The sequence below is a fragment of the Tympanuchus pallidicinctus genome, unplaced genomic scaffold (genome assembly GCF_026119805.1).
Source record: "Tympanuchus pallidicinctus isolate F22 unplaced genomic scaffold, pur_lepc_1.0 scaffold33, whole genome shotgun sequence".
Classification (NCBI taxonomy): domain Eukaryota; kingdom Metazoa; phylum Chordata; class Aves; order Galliformes; family Phasianidae; genus Tympanuchus; species Tympanuchus pallidicinctus.
In genome coordinates this window covers 858119-873921 of record NW_026294751.1, presented here as the reverse complement: position 1 = coordinate 873921, position 15803 = coordinate 858119, and the positions used below count along the sequence as shown (strand labels likewise).

General features: G+C 62.1%; 1 protein-coding gene and 1 long non-coding RNA gene across 3 annotated transcripts; one reads left to right on the top strand and one right to left on the bottom strand.

Annotated features, from left to right (window-relative positions):
* Window positions 1–448: 448 nt before the first annotated feature.
* Window positions 449–13845, bottom strand: RIMS3 (regulating synaptic membrane exocytosis 3). Of its 2 annotated transcripts, XM_052698669.1 has the most exons (8): window positions 13548–13845; window positions 7019–7264; window positions 6070–6211; window positions 5875–5987; window positions 5156–5257; window positions 4936–5075; window positions 4583–4843; window positions 449–3895 (listed from the first exon to the last, which is right to left on the bottom strand). In XM_052698669.1, the coding sequence occupies exons 2-7, from the start codon at window positions 7236–7238 to the stop codon at window positions 4631–4633; spliced, it is 930 nt and encodes a 309-aa protein (XP_052554629.1). In that variant the 5' UTR covers window positions 7239–7264; window positions 13548–13845; the 3' UTR covers window positions 449–3895; window positions 4583–4630. The 2 variants fall into 2 exon arrangements, with proteins under 2 accessions (XP_052554629.1, XP_052554628.1); XM_052698668.1 differs by lacking the exon at window positions 13548–13845 and adding an exon at window positions 12695–12726 and having other exon boundaries at window positions 449–4843.
* On the top strand, window positions 9243–12286 carry LOC128088298 (uncharacterized). Its single transcript, XR_008210219.1, has 3 exons — window positions 9243–9501; window positions 10651–10932; window positions 12096–12286. It is a non-coding gene; the product is annotated as an uncharacterized LOC128088298 (long non-coding RNA).
* Window positions 13846–15803: the final 1958 nt, after the last annotated feature.

Here is a 15803-nt window from a genome sequence, read left to right as displayed (position 1 = left end):
ACCTGCAGCCGTGGGCTGCGATGCTGCATTCCTGCTGCGGGGAGAGCTGCAGCAGCTGGCGGCTGATGGCAGGGGGTTGGAACTTGGTGATCCTTCAGGGTCCCTTCCAAACCAAGCCTTCCTACTGCAGTCTGCTGGGAGGCTTGGAGCTCCCAGGTGGTGGTGAGAGCAGGTTGGGCTGGGGGGCCTGCAGAGAACAAAGCGCAGGAAGGCTGCAGCGAACTGCCTGGCCTGGAGCTGATGCTGCTCTGATGCACGCAAGCTGTGCTTAACGCACTGCTCTGCTTCTTTCTGTCCTTCACTAAAAAGCTGTTCTTTTTCAGGGCGTCCCTCAGAAGAGAGCATTTCTTCCTCCTCCCCATCAATCTGCCCTGGGGGGGGGCTGCTGTTGGGCTGCACCCCTGCCTGGTGGCTGGGCGCTTTGTGACGCTCGACTCAAGCACAGAGGGGTTTTCAAGCTGGCTTTAATCATCTTCACTTGCTGCCCCGTACTGTACATGCAGGTACAAGCCAATGAAAATGTGAGTACTGAGTCAGTTTGTTCCTCCTGGGGAAAACTGGCTTAGGAGTATCTTACAAAATAGCGTGCACCCTCACAGCCATCAGTCCTGCTGCATATAAACCACAAAAATACAAGAGTTTTACATTAAGAAAGACCACGCACATATAAAACATTACAGAACACAAGTAAAAAAATTGCCATTTGCTTTTTTTTTTGTTTGTTTTTGTTTTTTTCCCTCTTAAATCTTATCACCTCAAGGAGCCATCGAAGCCCATCCTCCCCTTGTCTTGAATGCGGAGCCGGGGCGCAGCGCAGCCCCCTGCCCCCCCCTGTGCCGCTGTTTGAAGGTGGCGTTGTTGAACGTGGGGATCTGTCATCAAAGCAAAGTCTGTGAGCGCATGGTGAAGGCAGGCAGGTTTTGCTCCGTGCTGTGCTGGCAGAGGAGCTCCATCAGGCGTGGGATGCACACAGCGAGCTTCGCTCCTGGGGGAGATGGGGACGGAAAGCAAAGCCAGCAGCGATTTGTGGCTCACCAATTCTGACGGCTTCCAAATTCTTCCTCCATGCAGTTTGCTGGGGATGCAGCACGGTTTGCAGGCCGTGTTCCAGCGCTGGAGCTGCGCTGTGCTGCTGGGAGCAGCGGCTGGGGGCTCCTCCTGGCCGGGTGTCTGCAGCACACGCTGCCACTGCTCTGCTCCTCCAGGGGTTGGCAATGAAGTTCAAAAGGCATTGGTTGCGTGTGAAGAGGTTGAAGGTAAAATTCTTCCCATCTTGAAGTTTGGGAGTCTGAATTCAGAGCTTTGTGGCAGGTGAGCGCTTCAGGCGCTGCTTTCTCTGTGCTCAAAGTGCTGCTGTTCTCCTGTTGCTGTGTTTCAGGACAAACCTCAGTCTGAGCTGCTGCTCCCCTTATGGCTGTTTCCCAGCCAGAAGGGTCTGGTGTCGTATCTAACGTACAAACTGCTGAGATTCATGACAGATCCCGCAGCCCTGGCGGTGCTTTGTCCAGCCGAGCTGCTCGTCGATTGGGTTTGGAGGTGGGGAGAAGAGCAGTGCGATGGGGAAGGTGAGTCCGATTTGACTGCACGGAAAGATTGAGCCCTTTTCAGAAAACAAGGCCACCAACTTCAAAGTGCGAACAAACATTCATGGGGCCCAGAAGGCAGGAGGGAACCGTGGGGTTCTGTGCTCCGCAGCCATCCTTGTGCAGGTGAAGCCTCAGCGAGTGGGGACAGTGCACTGTGCATCGTCCTCAGCTTCCTACAGCTTCCTTGCCTGCCCTTCTGAGGGCTGCATCGCCCCCAGGTTGGGTTACGGGGCAGCATTGGGGCGCAGGAGCAGAACAGACTCTGCTGCCCCGTGTGCCATCCCTTCGCTTTGCTCCTTGGCCATCGGAGTGGCACAGAGCAGGGGAAGCACACACACGCACCAGCACCCGCCCCCAAGAATTGCTCTTCATTGCACAATGACAACAAAAAAGAACCTGAATGCGGTAGAGTGCACGAAGGTCTGGGTCTTAAAAGAGAGGGGAAAACAGGAAAGGGAGGGAGGGGGGGCGAAAAAAAACAAACCAAAACAAAAGAATGAGGTATCCCAATCAGCAGAGCTGCGTCCTGACCCCACTCCTGGGCAGCTGCTGCCCCGGTGGCTCCGGGTGCTGCTGTGCTCAGTCCCGGCTCGGGGTTGGCTGTAACAGTGCGGCGGTTCCTCGGACAGCAGGACGACCTCGTGCCCTTTGCTGTACGTTTTTCTCAAGTCTGCATTCGAAACCCAAATCTTCACAGCGTGAGGATCAGCACAGGGCAGCGAGGGCTGAGCAGCGGCGCTGCCGCCCCTCTGACCCGCTGCTCCGTGCCCCGCTGCGCTGCCCGCCTGCTGCTGCTCTCCTGCAGGCCATCACGTCTGCGGGATTCCAACCTTCCTACCCAGACCCGAGGTGTAAGCAGGGCCTTTCCACCGCCTGTGTGCATCCATGTGGTAGAGGAGGACGACTTCCCACTGAAACAGCTGCGTCGAAGGCCATCGCTGCAGCGTGGGATGCAAATCTGGCTCTTAGAGCTCTGTCTTGAGGCACGGCAGCCTGGAGGCCAGCAGGGCGAGCTGCTCGGAGCTGTACCCATCTCTGACGCGAAGCACAGCGAGACTTTGGGTGTAGCCATGAAGAACGGCGCCTGGCCACTGCTGCCTGGCCGCTGCTCCTTGGCCTTCAAGCTGTTTTCCAGCAGATGCACTCCCTTAGGGAACTCTCTGTTCCCCTCGGTGCAGGGAGAAGCATCTGAGTCAACTGGTAAGGAAGGGAAGGCGCTCCAGGAGCGCAGCGCCAGCACTGCTTCTGCACAGGAGCTGAAGTGCTGAGCTGCTCACTGCTTGTGCTGCCCCAGGACTCCAAGGCTGGTTGGGTAACATCCATCCTCACTGCTTAGCGAGGAGCCCTGGCTCCTGCCCCTCTGTGAGCTGTGCTGCAGTGAGATCCTCTGCGCCACACGTGGGTGCTGGGAGCGCCAGGCAGGGACCAGAGCACCGAGCCCCTTCTGTCTGATGCTCATTTCTTTTCTAGAGGAACATATTTGGGAAGGAGAAGGGCCTGGATCTGCTTTCCTGGGGGAGGGAAGATGCAGCGACCTCCCAGGGTCCGATCAGCCATCCTCTGCTCCTTGCAGCATGCAAGGAATGCCCTGTGCAATGAGCATTCCCCAGCAGCTCGGAGCGCAGGGCCGTGGCTGTGCTGCACTGCAGGCAGCGCTGGGTGCTGGGTGCTGCGTGGGGCCGGGTGCAGGGCTGGCACAGGGCTCACAAGGTTGGAGATGAACGGGGTGGACGCGGTGATGTGAGCACAGCCTCGGCTGCAGGAGTCGCTCCCACACCCGCAGCGTTTGCAGCAAGGCAGGCGGTGCTGCTGGGAGCCGTTTGCCCTCCTCCTGCCTGCACCGCGATGCCGTTAGGAGCAATAAGAAGTGAGCCGGCGCTGCCGGGTTCCTGGTGCTGGGCTCTCAGGTGGCGCAGAACGCAGGGGCTGCGCGGTGCTGTGCGCCCATGGCAGAGCGCAGTGCTGAGCAGTGCTGACAGAGCTCCTCCTCCTCCTTTCTCCCACTGGAGTCGAGTTGGCAAAGCGAATCGCATCAAACTGAGGGTCTGTTCTGCGCCCTCCGCTCTGCCTGCGTGCCAGGACCCGGAAGGCAGAGCCGTGGGGGCGGCGGGGATCCCCCGTTCCTCCTCTCTTGGTGTCGTGGTTTGGTTTTTCTCTCTTTTTTTTTTTAAATCTTTTTCTCTTTTTTTTTCCTCTCTGTTGGACCCCGATCCTTCGGGACAGTCCTCGTGCTCACTGTATTCCGCGAAGAAAGCAGAGTCGCTAGTGGTGTCTCCCCTGAGTATTGTCAGCAAATTTCATTTAGGCACCTTCAAAAACAAAACAAAACAAAACAAAAGAAGCTTCCGCCATTCTCGGTGTTGCTACAAGAACCGATCCCCGGGGGGGGGAGGAGGGGAAGGGAGCACCGGAATGCTGCTTGAAGAACAAACGACCTGAACACACGAACAGAAAACGAACAAACACCCAAACGCTCGTCGTCACCACCGAGCGCTGCGTCCTTCGCTCGGCTCCTCTCCGTCACCCCGCTTCCAGCGCAGCAGGAGCTGCTGTTGAGATGTTCCCTCCCCGCATGGAGGGGATGGGGGGCGCCGCGGTGCGCTGTCGCTTTGGCAATGTCACAGGCAAAACGCTACCGAAAGAAAGGAAAAAGGGCACCGGTGCCGCGGGGTCGGCGTGGGGAAACCAACGGGCTGCGCCCGCTCTGCTCCGGAGCCTCTCGGGTATTGCAGTGATTGTGTCGTTAGCACGTGGCGAGCTACATAAGAGAAGATGCTACATTCCTTGGAACGAAAAGTAGTGCTGAGTTGGATTCTTCTGCCGAGTCTCTCGTTGCTCCCTGTTCCTCTCAGGGCAAGGAGCGAGATGGAAAGAAGGGAACGGCGTCTCCGTGCTCCCAGCATGGGAGGAGCGCGCCGGGAGCAGGGGATGTTGGGAAGGAGATCTTTAAAATTAAAAAAAAAATAGGGAGGAAAAAAAAAGGATGGGATATTTACAGCCATCCACAGACAGTCCTGGGGGTCGGGATGGCTCTCCCTGCCCGGCTATGGGCAGGAGGGACTGGTGGAGCTCTCCAGAGAGGACTGGGAGAGGCGGCGTGCCAGCGGCCCGATGCTGGAGTCGGCCAGAGAGGAGGTGGGGAAGAGTTTGTACCAGCCCGCCACGGTGCTGGAGAGGTCGAGCTCCTCCAGGACGATCTGAGCCATGCCCATGAAGCACTTGCTGTCCATGCGCCCGTAGTCGCCCCACACGATCACCTGTGGGGCAGAGGCGGCATCAGGGGAGGGCGCCCTCAGGGGACGCCGGGCCCCTGCTCCATCCCAACCCCAGGGGCTGCCGGGGGGGTCACCTGCAGGACTTTGCCCTGGGGGCTCTCCTCGAAGAGCAGCGCCTGCTGGTACGAGGGGTCGCAGGTCTTCTTCACCGCTTTGGTCTTTTTCTTGGCCAGGCAGACGCCGTTTTCCAGCAGGTAAACCTTCACGTAGGTGGCTGCAGTGGGGAGAAGCGCTGACTCAGAGCAGCTCCTGGCGGCGTCCCGGCGCAGCGCCGTCCCTCGGCAGCCCACCTACCTGGGATGCATTTGGAGCCCATCTTTGGGATGAGGCCCCGTGCCTGGATCACCTCCACCTCCAGCTGCCCGCTGCGGTCCGCCATGCCCATGTGGACATCACCTGGGCAGGGGAAGGGACGCACCGCACTCAGCATCCTCCCAGCACCCGCCTCCTGCCGGCTGTCAGCTGGGCTGGTCCCCAGCCGTTGGGAAAAGCCACCTCCAGGGTTGGCAGCCCCAGTCGGAGAGTCGTTAAGGTTGGAATAGACAGCTAAGATCACCAAGTCAAACCATCGACCCACCCCGCCATGCCCACTGAACCGTGTCCCCTGCTGCCGCACTCAGCGTGCTGCCAGAATCGCCCCGTGCACCCTGCAGGGTGCATCTATGCACAACCTGTGGCCCTGTTGCTCACTTCCTGGTGGCCCTGGCAGAGCCAGGGGACAGGGAAAAGGTGTGCTGGCATCCCAGTGGGGCTTTACAGCAAGGAATGAACCTGCGCATTCTCAAAACACACCTACTGCAAAAGCCAGAGATTTGGGGCTGCCCTACATTGTGGGGAGCAGGAAGGATCTCAGGGGAAGCCAGAGCTGCCGCGTGTCCCCCCCCCCGGAGATGCTCCAGCCCTGTGCCCTGGTCAGGGACGTCCCCTTCCCTCAGCTGAGCCACACGCAGCCCCAGCTCCTGCCGTCCCACACAGCCCCGCTGCGCGGCGCAGCGCGGACCCCCAGCACTCACCCATCGGGGGGGTGGCCAAAGTCTGCCGTCCCACCAGCTGCCCCGGGCCCAACCCATCCAGGAAGTCACTGAACTGACTTTCGGCTCCCAGCCGTGCGGTGGGGAAGATGAACCTGTGTGGGATGGAGCAAGAGATGCCGACGGGGCCCCGGGTGCCCCCAGCCGCCACGGCGCGCGTGTGCCAGCGGTCCTTACGTGCCGTCGGAGCTGTTGCTGTTGGTGCTGCCGTCGGTGGACTCGCGGCTGCCCTGCCGGGTCACCCTGGTCCTCAGCTCCACCGCGATGCCGGTCTCGGTGCTCCGGCGGATGTTGCTGCGCAGCTTTTTGGGGCCGCCCTCTGGAAGCCGAGGAGTGGGGTGTGAGGCGGTGGAGAAACCATCCCAACCCCGTATCAACACCTCCAGGTCCCACTGACCCCGTTCTGTCTATGGCTGAGCCGTCCCTGTTGCCACCCCCGGGAGCAGCGGCGCCCGCTGTGCTGGCACCCCACTGCTGCTGTGTGTCCCCAGCGGTGGCAGATGGCGCAGGGAGGAGGGCGCCCAGGGGAGGAGATGCCCCCAACCCCCACCGGTGCCACCAGGCCGATCCCTGCACTGCGCTGCCTCTGCCAGAGCGGGCAGGATGCCACGATCACCACTGGCATTGCTTGCAGGAACCTGCCAGCTCGCCGAGGTCTGTTAAGGTGAGCAGGGAAGGCCGTGGCAGTGCTGCAGGAGCCCTGAGAGGGAACCACGCATCGCTCTGCTGCAGCCACAGAGGATCAGGGATGGGCTGAGGAGGTGCAGCCCCATCGCTGGGAGCGCTCCTGCCTGGCCCTGGCACCCCTCAGTTCTGGGATAACGACGTCCCTCCTGGAACGTCTGGGATGTGTGGGGCTGCAGGGCTCCAGGTGGGCACCTCTCGTTACGGAGAGCGTTCCGACTGATGGAACGCCAGCAAGGCCACTGAACTGAGCCATAACCAAAGCACTAAACTGAGCCTTTCTCCCTCCTTCGCCTTCTGCAAAGCCTCTTGAAGCACTTCAATATTTCCCACAGCCGGAGATCACTCGACTGGCCCTTTCCACACATCAATTTTTCGGGGTGTTTTAACCAGAGTGGTGCAGGCGCCCACTGCAAAGCAACGGGGACCCGGCCGTGCTCACCGCTCTGGTTGAGCTGCAGCGTGCTCCTGCTCCACTGCGACAGCCCCACGATGGCCACCATCTTGGCACCCAGGCTGGAGCGCCGCTTCTTGCTGGCCGTGATGCTGACGGAGTCGGCGCTGCCCCGCGCGCTCTTCTCCACGCCGTACATCTCCCCGCTGATGCTGGAGCTGCGCACCACATTCCTGCCCGCCGACGGGCCGGCGTCCCCGTTGAACATGGTGAGGCGTCGCGGGGTGGGATCAGCTGCAGGGACAGCGGGGCGGGTTGGGGGGCACTGCGGTACCCACAGGTGCTCAGCTGGATATTCGGGGCACCCCGAGGTGGCTGCGTGCCTTGTGGCTGCACCACCGCCAGCCCGACGGCCCAAACCCCACCACGGCCGTGGCTGTGCCCACCCCGATCCCCCATGCCCAGCACCACGCTGGGTTTCCAGCCCTCACCGCTTCCCTTCCCCATGAATATTTAAAGCGCGGCGGGATGGGAGGCATCCATCTTCCAGGCAGAGGTGAATGATGAACTGCGGGCCAAGTGAAGCCACTTTAGGATAATGGATGGAGGCAGCGCCCGGAAAAATATTTCTCTTTCAAGAGAAGCAGCCACAAACGCAGAGGAGAAGTGGCAGCTGCCAGTGGGGCAGCGCAGGGCATGGAGCATCACGAAGGAGACGCAGCGCAGAGGGGACACGGATCCCCACGGCGCCGATGTCGCCCAGCTGCACCCCGGCACGGCGCTCAGTTTTAGCCAAGCTTTGGGGCACGGCGGCCTCTGGCCGTGAGGAAGGGAGCCCAAATGCTCACCCCGACTCTGTGCACGCTGCTCCCTGCCTCAGTTTCCCCCCAGCCGTCCCTGAGCACAGCGACCCTGCAGGACCCAACGTGCCCCAAAACGGCGCACAAAGGGCTCCCAGCGCTGTGCTCCCCACTCGGCACGGAGCTTTGCTGGGAGCAGACGACATGATGACAGCGCCGTGGCAATAGCATGGTTTCACTAGGGATCCCACCCCGGAGGGAGGAGGGATTTGCTGCACTCCCGCAGCCCGGCCCGCACGCCGCACCCCTTTGCCCACCCTCTGCATCTCATCTCCTCCCTCCTGACAAAGCACTGCGATTCTGACAGCTGCAGCCCCTCCGCTCCGTGCCCCACGGCTCCGACCCACAGCCCCGATGGGCCCGGAGCGACGCCGCGGCCGTGGCGTCCCTGCACTGCTGTGCGACGGCTCCCACACGAGCTCCGCGCCGCGTTCCGCGCCCACCCTGCACGCACCCCCCCAAATAGCACGAGCTCCCTTACCTGAGAGCAGCGCCCCGCGGCCCCCCCGCCCGGCACGCAGCCCCCGGCCCCTCTATGGGAGGAGGGTGGCAGCCCGGGCACGCTGCACGGGTTTCTGGAGAGCGGCGTTGTGCCGGCGCTGCTTCAGCATCTCCATGGTGACATGGCTGACCCAGTTCTCCTCCCAGCCCTGAGCGAGCGGGGGCACGCAGCGGTGGTCCGGGGGGGAGTGGGGGAATGTGGGGCGGTGCCAAGGAAAGGGGGCAGCGGGAGATGCGGTGGGGTGAGGTGGGATTCGAGGGGATGCGGTGGGACGTAATGAGACGAGCTGGGATCCGGTGGGCTGCAGGAGGTTTCGATGGGATGCGGGTGATGTGCGGCGGGGTGCGACGTGCAGCAGGAGGTGCAGAGGGCTGGGGTGGGATGCGGGGGGACGGGGTGGGACGTGGTGGGACACGATGCAATGGGATACGGGATGGATGGGATGACGTGGGATGCGATGGAATGCAGTGGGCACACCGGACCCGCTGGGGAAACTGAGCCGGGAAAAGGGGGATGAGGAAGCTCAGAGGGTCACAGGCATTTGAAGGACCAGGGTGACAATGGAGCCCCAGCATCCCGGTGGCCCCGCATGGTGCTACCCGGGGCTGTGAGAGAGCCCGACCCCAAACATCCCACCACCACAACAGCGATAATTGTAACAACAACAACAGGAAAATTGGGATGATGCTTTGCCAAGGGCTCCGGGGGGAGGGAGGAGCTGAGTGGTGCCCCACACAGGTGGGGAGCAGCCCCTGATGATGGGCGGGGAGAGCAAGACGGGGGGAGAGGAGGTGATAAATGAGTGCCCCATGGCAGCTCTTCCCCTGGATGGAGGGCATAGAGGGGACTAGGGGTGGCCCTGGTTGTCCCCATGCAGGGGGGCTCCCCGTGCTCCGGGGCTGCAGGGGGGGGAGCCTCAACAGCAGGTGGGGGCACTCAGCCCATGCTTTTAGGGAAAAGCCCACCTGCTGGGGGTGCTGCTGCGAGGTCACAGCTCACCAGCATGCTCTCCTTGCACTGAGAGAAAGCAAGGCTCGATTTCCCCTAAAAGTACTTAATTGTAATTAAATGCTTCGGGTTTGATAGGTGATTGCTCAGCTCAGCTCAACTGCCCAGCAAGGGGCGTCACTCGGTGCACCTGAGCCGGAAACCAGCGCAATGCAGCCCAGGTGAGGACAGCAGGGACCTGGAGGTGGCGGTCCCGTATGGGAGCATCCTTCAGTCCTGCCGTGCACACATCACGCTTTGGCTGCGGGGTTTTCTTCCCCAGCCCCGACGCACAGCTCACCCGCAGCCCCCCGGTGCCACGGTGCTCCCGGCAGGGGCCGGCAGCGCCTCTGGGATGGGGAGCTGTGAGCAGCACCTCCCCACAGCTGGTCTGTCGATGGGTGGCAGCACCCACCTCTGCCCCCACGTTCGCCCCCCCCTCCCAGACGCCGTCCCTCTCCCCCTGTCCCTGTTTGACGTCTGCCACGCGGTTAAATCAGATCTGCGCTGAATCCCATCGTTTCCACGGCAACGTGGAGGAATCCGAGGACCCAAAGCCGCCCGGCGGGGCTGCGGTGGGGGGCAGCGACGCTCTACGGACCGCATCGGGCAGCCCCACCGCTCCGTGCTCGGTCCAGAGCCCCTCTTGGGGCCGTGCTCCCCACAGGGCCGTTGCTTATGGGGCTGCCCCGCTTACGGAGCTCTCCCCACAGAGATTCCCCCCGCGGGGTCGGCAGTGGGGCCGGGACCGATGCGCACGGAAGGGCCGCTTGCTGACGGCGTTTCCCATCCCCTCCGCTTTCCGCCTTCGCGCCGCCCGGCCCGGAGCTCCGCAATGCAGCTCACAGCGCTCAGCGCTGCGCGAATCCCATCAATATTTCATGGAGCCGCTTCCTCCAGGGGAAGGGCTGCGCTCGCTCTGCTTCTGCCGCTCCCAGCAGCGCTCCTGCCCTGGCGGAGATCATCCCATTTCCTTCTCCTGGCAGCCAGCCCCCAGCAGCCCCCCCTTCCCCTTCCTTTTCCAAATGAGCCACCAGCGCTGCGCCTTTCGGGGCTGCACCCTATGCGAGCTGCGAAGACCCCTCAGGTGGGAATCAAAGCCCCCGCTGATTTCTGCCCTGCGATGCTCGAGTGCAACGTGTTGGGCTGACGGGGGCAGCTCCGGGATGGGCACTTGGACCCCCCCCAGCTCCGTGTGCAGCACTGAGCGCTGAGCACAGCCCCATAAGGCAGCATGGGGTCCCTCCTGGCTGCGCCCGCGCTGCCCACAGCCCAGCAGGTCAGGTGCAGCGTTTGCAGAAAAGTTGTTTGTTGGTTGTTTTTTTCTTTAGATGCTAAGGCTGCACAATTACAGCACCGCTTCTGAAGGGATCAGCAGAAAAACTTGCTTTGGGAAGACTTCTGTGAGCCGGAGCGATGCCAGGAGAGCGCGGGAGCACAGAGCTGCCCACAGCAGCACCCAGCACTGCCTCAGCCCCCACCCACCCCGACGTGGGAGCCTCGTTGGGGACACTGCCATGCACCCATGTCCCCTCCTCGCTCCATCACCCCACAGCCAACACGTGTGCAAACAGCAAGCGGCGCCCCCGGCTCCAGGGGTCCCCCTGCAAAAGGTGAGGGGCTCTGGGGCACCCCCTGCCCCCACACAGCCCCATGGCACAGCGACCCGTGTGGGACCCCTAGGTGGGGAAGGCAGCCGTGCAGCACATCAGCCACGCTGTTAATCCTGCTCTAAATCACTACAGTGGTGACAATGTGAGCCTGTTTCCCTGCTATTAGAGATGCTGTGACACAACATCTTGGAGAGCATTGAAATGGATGCAAGGAGATGGTGCCGTGCGGCTCGGATCCTAACAAGCAGGAGGGTTTGGTGTTTTCATAAGCTGAAATTGCGCTGTGCATCACCGAGATGCTCCCACACGGCTGTGGCACAGCAGGACTGAGCTCAGCTCAAGTGGGATCAGAAGCGACAGCACAAGGATGGAGCGGGGGGGTGGCTGTCCCTGATTTGGGATGCATGAGGAAGGATGGAGGCATCACACAACGCAGGCGGTGCTTCAGGGATGGGCCTGAAACGGGGCCGGAGAGAGAGCTGCGAGTCAGGGCGTGAGCTGGGGCAGCAAATGGATGGCAGAGAGGGCACAGAGCATGGGGAGATGGGGGAGTGCAGCAGAAGAGCTGGTTTGGGAGAGGCTCTGGTGCAGGAGGAAACGGGCGCAGTGCTGGGGATGGAGGGGAGAAGCTCGGGGCTGCAGCCCAGCCTGAGGCTGTGTGCTCTGCGCTCCAAACCCCAGCCGTGTCCTCAGCACGTGGGGAGCTGCAGGACCTCACGGTCACCACAATGCAGGAAGGAAACACCCAGCACAGCCCCAGGGCTGCGGCCTGCATCCTGCCGTGCCCTTTGGCTCGGGGCTGAGGGCCCTGCTCGCAATTTGTGCTTCCCTGCAGCCGTCACCAAACCCCGTGCGCCGCAGCACCGTGGGGACGGACGTTGGCCCACCCCATAGCGCCGGGTCCTGGGCAACTCTGTGTGTGGGGGGGGTGAGGAACAATGTGGGCGCCCACCCCACAGCCCCACACCACCACCCCTGGGGACTGCGCTGAGATGTGAGAGCAGCCACTGCTCCCGAGCAGCACCGCCCGGCTCCGGTCCGTGCTGCAGGGCCGGAGTGACGCCCATGGCTTCCTCCTAACACAGAGCCCCAGTGGGGCCCCTGCCCACCCTGCAGCACCGTTTCACTCCTCCTTAGCAAACCTGTGAGGGGTTTCCCTGCAGGACCACCAGCAGCACCTGGCTGTGTGCGCGCAGAGGGCACAGCAGGACTGACAGACACGGCACAGCGGGACCGATGGACACAACACAGTGCAACTGATGGGCATGGCACAGCAGGACCGACGGACGGAGCAGAGCAGGACCGATGGACACAGCACCAGCGAGAGGTGAGGTGAGCGCCGGCATTCTGCGGGTTGGGGGCTGTGATGTGAACCCCCTCCCCTCCTCCAGGCAGGACCCCCCCCGCTCCCCCTCGGGCGCTCGCTGCCCCCGTGTCCCCCCGCGGCGGGGCCAGGCTGGCACGGGACGAGGTTGACGTCAACGGGCTTTCAGCGGGGATGACGGATGGCAGAGGGACAGCGCTCCCGGTCCCGAGCCGCTCTGGGAAGCGCTGCCCCGCCGGTTCAGAGCTCCGGTGCTCGATTCCAGCAGCGCCCGACCCGGAGCCCCCGATCCGGGCAGCCCCCGCGCTTCGGGGCTCCCTCCCTTCCCCGAGCATCCCCCAGTCGCGCCGCCCCCCCCCGGCCCCTCTGCCGCCCGCGACGCTCGGGGCAGGTGCGGTCCCGCCGGGTCCCGGAGCGCCGCGCCCCGCGGGCACTCACCCACCGCTGCCGCCGCCGCCGCCGCCGCCCGTGCCCGCTCCTCCCCTCGGCCCCGGCGGGTGCTGGGAGCGGCGGGCGGGGGAGCCCCGACGGAGCGGGCGGCGGCGGAGAGGGGCTGGAGGAGCCGCGGGGAGCGGGGCCGCTGGGGGCAGCCCGAGGGCGGCCGGGGGAGCCCGCCGTGCCCGCGTCTGTGTGGGGCTCGTGCTCATCGGCCGGACCCCAGGAGGCGCCGGACCGAGCCTGAGCCCACCGCTCGGAGCCCAAGAGCTGCCACGCTGACCCTCCTTCCACCATCCGGACCTTAAGAGCTCCCAGCTGAACCTCACCCGCACCCCAAAAGCCACCAGCCCGACCCCATACCCAACAATCGGAGTCCCCAAGAGGTGCCAGCAGGACGCTGTACCTGGCAAACAGACCCTGAGAGCCGCCAGGAGACCCTGTGTCTGTTGGTTGGACCCCTGAGCTGGCCCTTCTTCCACCATCCGAACCCCAGGAACCAGCACCGAGACCGAGAGCCCCCAGCTGCACCTCGCTCCCCATCACCCAGAGCCCCCCAGCAGGCTCCACACCCACCAAGCAGCCCCAGAGCCTCCGGCCATGCCTGCAGCCATCAGCCTACGGGTGGCTGTGGTGGATGCTGTGGGGGCAGAGGGAACACACAACCCTCTGGGATGCAGTGACCCCAAATCATCAGCCGCCATCCCTTGAGCAGGGACCAATTTGGGGGCTTTGCCTGGTGCCTGAGCGCAGCCCTGCCAGGGAACGGGGTGCATTTTGTGCCTCAGTTCCTTCTGAAGGAGGGAGACGGTCGGAGCAGAGGGGCTGCGATGTCCCGCGCTGCCCTTGGACTCACCTTGGCTCCCCAAAGACGAACACTAACGTCCCCCGGAGCCGCTTCTCTTTTCGCTCATGGTGAATTCCTGCAGTGCTCTCCCTGCGTTCCCTCCGCGGGCTGCGCACCCTTTGACATGGCAGCCACGTGCCACGAGGAAACCCTCCTTCACCAACTTTAACTCTGTCTCTCCCTCAAATAACAGCAGGCTCGGATTGCCCTGCGCTCCCCGCTGCACGGCACGGGGGTCCCGGTGGTGGGTAAAACCCCAACGGGGTCCAGGCAGTGAGCTGGGGTTTGCAGGTGGCAAAGTGCAATTTGGGGGGCAGAGAGGATGGGGAGAAAATCCCCTCGGGGTGCCACAAGGGAAGGGGACGGCAGGGACACGGCAGGGACACGGCAGGGACACGGCAGGGACACGGCAGGTCCCAGCGCCGGGCACAGGAAGGCTGGGGAAGGAGCAGGAATAGCTGAAAGAACTAAATATGGAAACTTGGATAAAACAGAGCTGAAGTAGGGAGCCGGTTTCCTAACAGAATTCAAAGCATATAAACAAAGTCGGGGAGGGAGAGAGGTTGTCTGGAGGGGGCCTTTATGAGTAATATTTAGAAAAACGGGCTGGAAATGTCTCTTGGGGAAAGGCAATTTCATCAAAGCGGGTCTGCAGCTTTGTGGTGTCGGCGTAGTTCTGGGAACACGTTGTTTGTGGGGAAGAGGTGCTCGAAACGCACGCCTCGATGCTGGAAAGCAGCTTCTTAATTCACTAAGGAGCTCAGCTTTGCCGGCTTCCCACCACCTTTGCGTTTTGGTGCTGTGTCGGAGGAAGGAGTTGTTTAATGTGATTACTGCCGTCAGGGCGACTTAAGAAGATTAATGGGGCTCGGCTTTATGGTGTTGCAGGGGCTGTGGGCAGCAGGCTCAGGTCCTGCACCCGCAGGGAGCTCAGCTGCTCGCTGCAGCAGCTCCCTGCACCCAATGGAGGCAGCCTGCCGGACCTCAGAGCCCCACATCTGACCCAAAATGGCTTCTTTCTTCCCTCCCAGCTCTACGAGGCGAAGCCTCTGCGTCCAGGCGGATCTCAATTATTCACATCCAGATTTTTCTCTTCTACGCGTTTCTTTGCTTGGGGATGCTTGCCCCAAAGCAACAGCTGGTTTGGGATTAGTGCAGAGGACTGCTGTAACGGGAGCCAGGTGGGATGGGAGAGGGCTGACTGATGGGAGGAAGGCCAGGAGTGCAACCTCTGCTGTAGCATCCGATTTCCATAAGCGTCAAACAAACCCAGCCCTCCTGAAAGCCGGCTGGAGGCTGCAGTCAGTGCAGAACAGCTCCTCTGGGTCTCATTGCTGGCGCAGGAGGCCCTGATTGAGCAGGTAGCAGATGTCAGTAAGAGCGAAATCAACAAACCACCACAAGAAAATTACACAGGCACCAATAAACCAGAGAGCGGAAAAAAAGCTGTTGTGGTTGTTGTTGGGTTTTTGTTTTGCTTTTTTGTGTTTGTTTTTCTTGGCTCCTCCGCGTTTCGGGCAGGCTGACACAAGAGATCTCTGTGTCTGCAGATGGCTGCGATCCTTGGGGAAGCCAAAGCACCCCAGACAATGCATGCATTGCTGCTGAGAGCAGGTGGGAAGGAAACGGAGCATCACGGGCACAGGGTGACGGCACACAAAGGGATTCAGCAGGAGAAGGGGTGGATGCTGTGGAGAACGCCCTCCTTCAGCAGGGAAACAGCTGGCTGGTTGGGCAGCTGGGCCCGGCAGCAGTCAGCAGCAGTTCTGGCTAATTGATTTAGAAATGAGTCATTTCAGCAAGGGGCTGCTTTGCAGATCATTGCTCCCAGTCACTGCAAAAGGAGATTAGCTTAGGAATAGTGAGAGCTGGGGGGAGGGAGGGTATACTTTTAAGGAAAAGCTGTGGCACATCTCTTATTTCTTTTGGCTGCTCTGCCTCGCGAGTGTCCCCAAACCGCAAAGCTGCAAGACTTGCAATAAAACTGCAGGGATTTGCTGCATTTTGGTGCCAACAAGCAGTCTTAAGGGCAACTTAGCTCTGAAACCCCAACGAACGTGGCAGAGGAGATCTGTCCTGTTTCCTACAAATGCACCCGTCTGTCTGTCTGTCTGTGTGTTGTCTGTCAGGCTGCAGCACTCCTCCTCCCACGCAGGGCACACAGCTCCCCGGGCCTGGCTGTAGACAAGGCCGCGCCTGGAGGCCTCGGGCCTGCAGGAGCCCAGCGCAGGCCCAGGCCAAAGCCTTGGCTGCTCCCTCAAGGCC

Bases quoted from the DNA above. Each gene is read 5' to 3' on its own strand.
- RIMS3 (XM_052698669.1), bottom strand. From the start codon at position 7,238: ATGTTCAACGGGGACGCCGGCCCGTCGGCGGGCAGGAATGTGGTGCGC. The intron at 5,988-6,069 runs GTAAGGACCGCT...CATCCCACACAG, and splicing joins AGCAACAGCTCCGACGGCAC to GTTCATCTTCCCCACCGCAC. The intron at 5,258-5,874 runs GTGAGTGCTGGG...TCCCCTGCCCAG, and splicing joins TTTGGCCACCCCCCCGATGG to GTGATGTCCACATGGGCATG.